We start from the raw sequence: 8,606 nt of genomic DNA, 5'->3' as shown, positions 1-8,606 counted from the left end.
GTGATTTACCTCCTCCGTATTGGCCCTGAGATGGATAGGCGGTGGCACTGGGGGTGAGCGTATTCGCCTTATCACCATTTTTCTTTCTCAGTCCTCTCGAGACGGTCTAGTGACTAACACATGAGGTATTACCACCATAAGGTCTGGAGTTCGAATCTCGGCAAAGTCGAGGTAAATATCTCCCTTATGTATTAGTCATTATTCCAATGATTAGTCCGTCCATAATTTACCTCCTCCATATTAGTTCTACGATGAACGTATTCACATTTTGCCACCATTTCTCTTTCTCATCATAATATTCTTCTCCTTATTCTCTCTTCTCACATCATTTTCTCTCTCCTCACGGTGCGTTCCCCTTGGCGACCCCGTGGATGCCCTAAGCTGGCTCCCCATCGGCGTCCCTGGCTTCGCTTGCATCGCGACCGAAACTTTGCATCAGGCGAAATTTGGGCTTGATCGGCCGATGGGAGGCTTTCGGTGGCTCTGCTGCTTCTCGATCCAGGCGCCTTCGCAATCGCCTCGCCCTCAAAGCTCGTCTCCCTCCCCGTTTCCGCCGCAGCCGACTCCTCCGGGGGCTCCTCCCTCCGCTTGGATATCTGCGGCTCCGACCTCCTTGATGGCCACTTTGCCTTACGCTCACGTCGACGGGAGCTTGCGTGCCCTCGCTGGACAAGCCGAAGGCTTCGGCCGCTTCGCCATTGGAGGGCTCCGTGGACCCGTCCACTACGTCACCTCCTTGGCAGGTTCCCCTTCTCCCCCTCCGCATTGCCCCTATTGTATGCTAGGGTTTCGCGTCAGATTAATTGCCTTTTGTTTCAATGTTTTTGCTTATTGAGGACGTCACTCTTGTCCTTATAAGATCTTCATTTTCTGACAAAAATGCGAAAACTTTCTGCATTTGTAACTAATGCCGGTCATTTTTTTTCTTTTGGCGTAATGCGCCAAAGTTTATGATCAGTCCTTTTTGTCAGATTCGTTTCAATAATGTTCATACTTAACATCCTATTCATTGTTAAATTGGATCAACTCACTAATAAATAGATGCTATGGTGTTTGACTACCACAATTTATTGTTTGCAAGACTTGAGTTGAATTTCTATTCTTGCATTTGATCTCAGTATGTAGAAAGTATGCTTAGATTGCACTAGAAATTCTAAATGATTTTGCTGCTGTGGTTTTTTCTTTAGAATGAGAGATGATACATCTTATTTTGAATTTCAGTCCTTCATCACTTGGCAAATGGAGTTAAAAGTAGAATTTCTCTGACCACATAAAATGGCAAAAACTTGGATCAAAAGAAATTGGATTGAATCTACTTTGGAAAGAGGTCTTCTAGTTTGTCAGTACTTGGATTGAGCTTGCCTGACTCTATACATGTGTAGTGTATCTAAAGTTCGTTGTATTATGATTGTGACTTAGTGTGCAAATTTCATTCTGCTCTTTATTCTTATATCTGAATTTGAATTGACCCAGTTGCCTTTCTCCCTACTTGACAAGATGGCGGCCCTGGTTCACTTCGTGAGGCATGCTGCATGAGGGAACCACTCTGGATTGTTTTTGAAGTTTCAGGAACCATTCACCTTTCTTCCTACCTGAGGGTATCGTCATATAAGACAATCGATGGTCGAGGACAGAGGATAAAGTTGACTGGTAAAGGTTTACAGCTGAAAGAATGTGAACATGTAATTGTTTGCAATCTAGAATTCGAAGGTGGCAGAGGACATGATGTTGATGGTATTCAGATAAAGCCCAAGTCGAAGCATATTTGGATAGACCGCTGCAGTTTACAAGATTACGATGACGGACTGATTGATATTACTCGTGAAAGTACCGATATAACTGTTTCAAGGTATGCAACATACCAATTTTACTCTGTAATTATAGTTTAATTGTCTTAGCAGAAGTTTCTGTTTCTAGTTTGGTATTAACTGGATAAGCTACTCTTGTCAATACACAAGCAAACTATCTTGATTAATTTCCTGACAGAATTAAGCATTGAGCCTAACCCTAATTATAAGAAATCAGTTATAGATCACATCCACTTAGTGCTGAATGTTGTCACATTTCTATTTACAATGATTTTTTTTTACTTATAAGAGCATGTGTGTTAGACTGCCATGATCTTAACCAAATATGTTTAAGCATCACCAAGACAGAAAGCAGTAATTTTTCTTGAGAAACATCTACACCATTACCAAGAAGTCTTTGTCAATTATGGATTATTCTTGAAAAAAAAAAGTAGCAAGAGATGAACATTGCAAGATTTGCTGTATGATTCGCATTTGCATGTCTTAACAGATGCCACTTCAGCAATCATGACAAAACAATGCTTATTGGAGCAGATAGCAGTCATATTACTGACAGATGTATCCGTGTTACCATTCACCATTGTTTCTTCGATGGAACTATACAGAGACATCCTCGACTTCGATTTGGCAAAGTTCACCTTTATAACAATTACACGAGAAGCTGGGGCATATATGCTGTCTGTGCCAGTGTAGAAGCTCAGGTCCTTTTTAGTTTAAACTATATATGTACTTATTTGTATTTGGTTTTGCTTGGAATTCCTGGTCGACCTTTTTGTTTGGCTCCAGATCTTGTCTCAATGCAATATTTATGAAGCAGGACAAAAGAAGTTGGTATTCAAGTACATGCCTGAGAAGGTATATCTAGTTAGAACAAATACAACATGAACGATATTGCATTATCTTGACCATTTGAACAAATATGGAATTTGACTTAAATTTTGGGCATCTGAACTGTTTTGGTCAAAGGTCAGTTTCCTTCAAAGGATAAAAAGTGAGGAAATGAGTGATGGAAACATAGAAATATCATCCTATTCTTTTCATTCATTCATTTTTCTCACTTTTTCATCCTTTGGAGGAAATGGACTATCACATGTTAAGTGGTGGTAATTAGATGTGGCATGTCGCGGATGCAGGCAGCCGATCGACAAGAGGTGATCGCGGGATGGATAAGGTCTGAAGGCGACATGTTTCTGAATGGTGCCCAGCCAGGTTTGCTGGATGCTGGTATTCAAAGTGTTTTCCATCCCTTAGAACATTATCCGTCATGGACTGTGGAACCTGCGTCCCTGGCTCTTAAAGAAGTCCTCCAAGTATGTACTGGATGGCAAGCAATCACAAGGCCAGCAGATTGTTGAAGCATTTGATATTTGCAAACTTCGATTCTTCTTTATTAGATTGTTTTTAGAAATTATATTAAAGGTCTTAAATTACAACAAATAACCTTAAAGTTTTATATGCTTGGAATCTTTGTAGATATTCAATTGTATTTTGACATTAAATATTGCTTAAAATTTAATATTACTTGTTAATGGTTAATGTGGAAGTTTTTATTATTTGTGAAATTTATACGTTTTTATTTTCACTATGGCACTCAACTAAATTTTTAACTAAAATTAAATTGAGTATTACAATTATATCATATATTTTAAAAAAAATAATAAAACATTAATTAAGTATTAAAACAAATCATGTAATTTTTAAAAACTTATGTCATGCTAGAACTTTTAAATGAGAATAGGAAGCATCATCTTTTTCTTTGACTTTTTTTAAAATGACACTATTAAAATTTGGTCAAAATTTAATTAAATATTAAAATATGATAAATGAGATTTTTGAAATTCTAAGACTTAAATCTATGAAAAAATGCATTATGTTTTTTTTTTTTGAACTCATTAAAAAAATCATTTAATTTTTAATCAAATTAACTCAGTTCAACGAAGGTTGACTGAATCACATAAATTTTTGATTATATATATATATATATATATATATATATATATATATATATATATATATATATATATATATATATATATATGCTAAGCAACGCTATGTGCACGACAGTGAGCGAAATTCAACGTGGATTATCTGACGCTAACAAAGCCCAATTTTTTTAATCGCTCTCTCATCTACATGCAGCAACTTTCCTTTTTCATCTGCATGCAACAACTTTTCTCTTTCATCTGCATGCAACAAATATAAAATTCTCGTTTCTCTTTCATCTGATTGCATGCAACAATTACTGTGCTGCTAATTTTTAAAGGTGATGTATCTGCTACAACGTTGTAGCAGCTTTTGTATAGTAGTTGGTATAACATGTAGCAATACTATTGTGTAGCTACTATGTTGTAGCAGCTACTGCACCGCTGTAGCAGCTTCTGTACCACTGTAGCAGTAACTACACCGCTGTAGTAGCTACTTATTGGCGCTACTCGGAATTCCATTATGTTTCTCCAGTACAAAATTTTGTACAAGCACAGAACTTTTCCTAGCAACCCATGTGCTTTTCAGAAATTAAACTTAGATTGCAAACGAAACTTAACATTATTAATCCAAGTTCAACCCATGTGTTCATCAAAAGTTAAACTATATTACAGAAGTTAATTAAATATCTATTTCAAGAATTGACTTTTAGGTCGTTGGTGAGGCACTCGGTCTTCTTGAGTATGAGATCATCCACCACTTCCTAGTCAAAGCCTTTCAAAGAAATTGAATATTTAAACTCCTTACAGTAAACCCTAGGTTAAACTACAGAGACCTCAATCAAAGTACAAGATTGCTAGCCTCTTGTGTTGGTACTTCAGGAACCATACAAAGGAAAAATAAACTAGTACACAACGGAAACAATTAACTAGTTATATCTTTCTTTGTATCTTAAAGACCTCTTGATCTTCTACTGTATTCCTCTCCTCCTCTTGGACGTCGTGTGGGCGACGATCTACCAAGACTCAAAAACCACCCAAATCCTTCTTTCTTCCAAGACTTTCGGCCACCAAAGGGATCAAAGCTAGGAATACCACCTCTTGTTCTTCTTTCTTCCTTGCAACCTGCCGATCACAAGATGGTTGAAGCTTCTTGAAGCCGTCGACCTTAGGTGAGAAATCAAGTGGAGAATAAGAATATGAGGGGGTTGGCGACAAGGAGAATAGAAGAGCAATACAAATTGTGTAGATGATTATTTTCTCTAAGGCACCATCTATCTTCTTTTATAATCCTTGGTAATGGCTAAAAAGGAAATATTTTAACAACAATTAAAATCTCTCTTTTAAATTTCCTATTGTGGATAGCTACAAAAGGAAAGTTTTAAAATAAAAAATCTCTCTTTTAAACATTGTAGATGACTATAAAAAGGAAACATTTTTAAAATTAAAACCTCTTTTAAATCATGGTTACAAAAAATGAAAGTTTTAATAAAAATAAAATCTCTCTTTTAAACCATTGTAGATGGCTACAAAAGGAAAGATTTTTTAAATTTAAAACTCTCTTTTAAAACTATATGGATGACTTCAAAAAAGAAAAATTTTTAAAATTTAAAATCTCTCTTTTAAAACATTATAGATGGCTAAAAAAGGAATATTTAAAAAAAATAAAAACCCACTTTTAAACTCATCTTGGCCGGCCCCTTGCTTGGGCACCAAGCAAGGATGTGGCCCGCCATAAGGATGACTTGGGTGGATGCGAGGCTCTATATATAGAGGCTACAATAGGGACCTAGAGGAGGAATTAGTTTTGACCTCCTGATGAGTTTTAGCTTCCTGTGTTCGACCCGAACACCCCACTCAAGTTCATCAATAATAATTCATACCACTAAAGAGTTATTATTGAACTACCGCACCAATCTCATATTACATTATGAGCTCTTTCTTATCATGAGTGTGTTAATCTCCCTATATTTAAGATATCGAATGTCCATTAATTAAATGAGTTACTGACAACTCACTTAATTAACATTTAGCTCCAAGAGTAGTACCACTCAACTTCATTGTTATGTCGGAACTAAGTCCACCTGCAGGGTTTACATGACAATCTTTATGAGCTCCTCAAGGGGACATCATCATCCTAATAAATAGGATACAGTTTCCTTCTATAATCAACAACACACCATATAAATAAAATTATTTTCCAACTTATCGGGCCTATTGATTTAACGAATAAATCTCACCCTTTGATAAATTAAAGAAACAAATACTAAGTACATGTGCTTGTTATTATATCAGGATTAAGAGTACGCGCATCCATAATAACAGAGCTTCTGTTCTTTTATGTAGTCAGTATAAAAGGAACAACCACAAATGGTCCTGCTCTATACACACATAGTGTACTAGTGTAATTTTATAGTCAAGATAAACTAGTACCAAATTACACTACAACCATTCCAATGATTTGTCCCAATCCATCTTGGTTGTGAGCTTCTATTTATAATCTATAAGGAACTGATAACATGATCTTTTGTGTGACACCACACACCATGTTATCTATAATATAAATTAGCTGCTACATTCTAACACTACTGCACCACTGTAGCAACTTCTGCACCGTTATAGCAGTTACTGCATACTAACTACTATAAGTTGTAGCAGCTACTTCATAATAACTGCTACAAGTTGTAGCAGTTACTGTATAGTAACTGCTATAACATTGTATCATCACTACCACAATAATTTTTTGTATGTAATTATATGAGAGAGAAGATAAAGTTTTATTTTAATTTAAAAAGAAAGAGAGAAAAGTTGTTGCATGCATATGAGAGAGAGATTAAAAAAATTAGGTTTTGGTCGCGTCAGATAGCCCACGGATTTGGCTCACAATCATGCACAAAGCGTCGCTACATGTCATTCGTGTGAAAGGCAAATAACGCGAAGTAATGGTAGAAAAATTTTATCCCATGTCAAACCCTCTTCCTCGTGTTCCTCTCCGTGAACCCTAGTCACTCCTCCCTCTCTGAATCACCGAAATGCCTCTCTCGCCGCGAACGCGCCTCCCTCATCGAAGCTATGAGACCTACGCGAGCTCTCCTACGATGAGTGACTCTCTTGCCATGATTAGCCCTTTGCACTAAACTACACGCGAGAGATCTCTCTCGTAGCGAGCTTTATCTCGACCTCCCTCTCTCACTGCGACTTCTCCACCACTCCCCAATTTCTTCTCCTCTCACCGTGAGCTCCAGTTCCGCTGGATTCCCCGCCCACTGCTCCTCCCTCTCTCGTAACCCAACCTCCCTCGCCGTGAGCTCCAGAACTACGAAGCTAGGATTTTCACCTCCCTCTACGCGTAACAGTTTTCGCCTCCCCACTGCCCATCCCTTTCTCACGTCTCGCTGCTTGCACACAGAAGCTCTATGGTTCTGAACTAGGGTTTCACACCCTCTCTGCCAACGACGTGTGACAAAATCTAACCTCTCCAATCTCTTACAAAGTTATTCCTGTATCTTGTGATATGTTTTACTTATGAACATGCTTGATGTTGGTGCAACAGGGCCGGCAAAAGGGGAGGGGTGAATTGCCTGCAAATAAAGAATACCCTCCTTAAACTTTCAACTCTTTTAATAGCAACAATAAAATCAAACATAAATAAAAGTAATGAAAAAACAAGAAGGAAGACTCAGCAATTTTGACTTGGTTACAACCAAGAAGGTTGTTAATCCAAGGCGGTGGAATAACGCACTATCAATCTCCTTCTCTGAAGGTGGAGAAGCCTTTTACACACTAGAAGCTCAAACAGTTGCTAGGAAGTTGTTACAGAGTTGAATTGAATAATTTCTAGGTCCAAGGGTCCTTTTATAGCCCCTGGAAACTCTATCTCTAAGGTTGAGGGCGCCTCCAAAGACCATCCGAGGCACCTCTAATGTGAAGACTGGATAGAGTTCTATCCAGTTGCAAAAGGTCACGTAGACTATGTCTGAGGCGCCTCAAATGCTCTTGAAGGTGCCTCAGACAAGTTGAGGGCACCTTCAACGTAATAAAGGCGCCTCCAGCACTGCAGTCAGCGCAGGCGCCTTCAGCACTCGTTGAAGGCGCCTCCGGCTAGCTTCTTTAGCTCCTTTTGACTTCCTTTGTCCTTCCGAAGATCCGATTGATCAGGTGATTACGGCCAACCAAAATAGGGCTCACCCGAACCCAATTTTCGGCCTTCTCCTCGAGCAGGCTTCTGTCCCGGCTTCTCGTCCCTCGAACGTCGCGCACGTTCTTCTCTCCACCGGTGTACTCTTCTGCAACTCTCTCGTCCTTCGGACGCACCGAGCCCGTCAGCTCCCTTCTCATGTTGTCCTTCTCGCTAGCTGCGTCTTTCGCTCGACTTCCTGCGTTCCTAAGCTCCTGCACACTTAGACACAGGGATCAAATAATAGGCATGACCTAACCTAACTTGGTTGATCACATCAAAATAACCACGGGGTCTAACAATCTCTCCATTTTTGATGTGCATCAACCTAAGTTCAAGTTAGGGAAAAATAGACAAAAAAATAGTAATTTTTAGGAATTACTAAACTAGCATTTTAAGCAACAAGGTTGTAATAAAAGTAATTGAAACATTAAGAAAAATTAAAAAAATTAGAAATTTTAACTTCCCTAAAACTTCCCCTAGACTTGTACCTATTGTTAGAGTGTATACTAAAGGCCTAGTCTTTTGTAAACATTTTATTTTGAAATAAAGAATCACATTGGTCATGTCTACATTTATATGCTAAGTGTAGTTATTCAATTAATTTATATTGTAGATAACATGGTATGTGGTGTCACATACAGAAGATCATGTTATCAATTCCTTATAAATTATAAACGGTAGCTCACGACTAAGATG

At 38.2% G+C, this 8,606-nt stretch overlaps 1 protein-coding gene across 1 annotated transcript; it reads left to right on the top strand.

Moving 5' to 3' along the window:
* Positions 1-364: 364 nt before the first annotated feature.
* LOC122001176 (probable pectate lyase 4) lies at positions 365-3,344 on the top strand. The gene is made up of 5 exons (XM_042555783.1): positions 365-743; positions 1,498-1,849; positions 2,299-2,509; positions 2,595-2,663; positions 2,942-3,344. The coding sequence occupies exons 1-5, from the start codon at positions 464-466 to the stop codon at positions 3,161-3,163; spliced, it is 1,134 nt and encodes a 377-aa protein (XP_042411717.1). The 5' UTR covers positions 365-463; the 3' UTR covers positions 3,164-3,344.
* The last annotated feature ends 5,262 nt before the right edge of the window (positions 3,345-8,606 follow it).

The sequence above is a fragment of the Zingiber officinale genome, chromosome 7A (assembly GCF_018446385.1).
Source record: "Zingiber officinale cultivar Zhangliang chromosome 7A, Zo_v1.1, whole genome shotgun sequence".
Lineage (NCBI taxonomy): Eukaryota > Viridiplantae > Streptophyta > Magnoliopsida > Zingiberales > Zingiberaceae > Zingiber > Zingiber officinale.
Note: the sequence above shows the minus strand (reverse complement) of the source record. Positions and strands in the feature narration are given on the sequence as shown.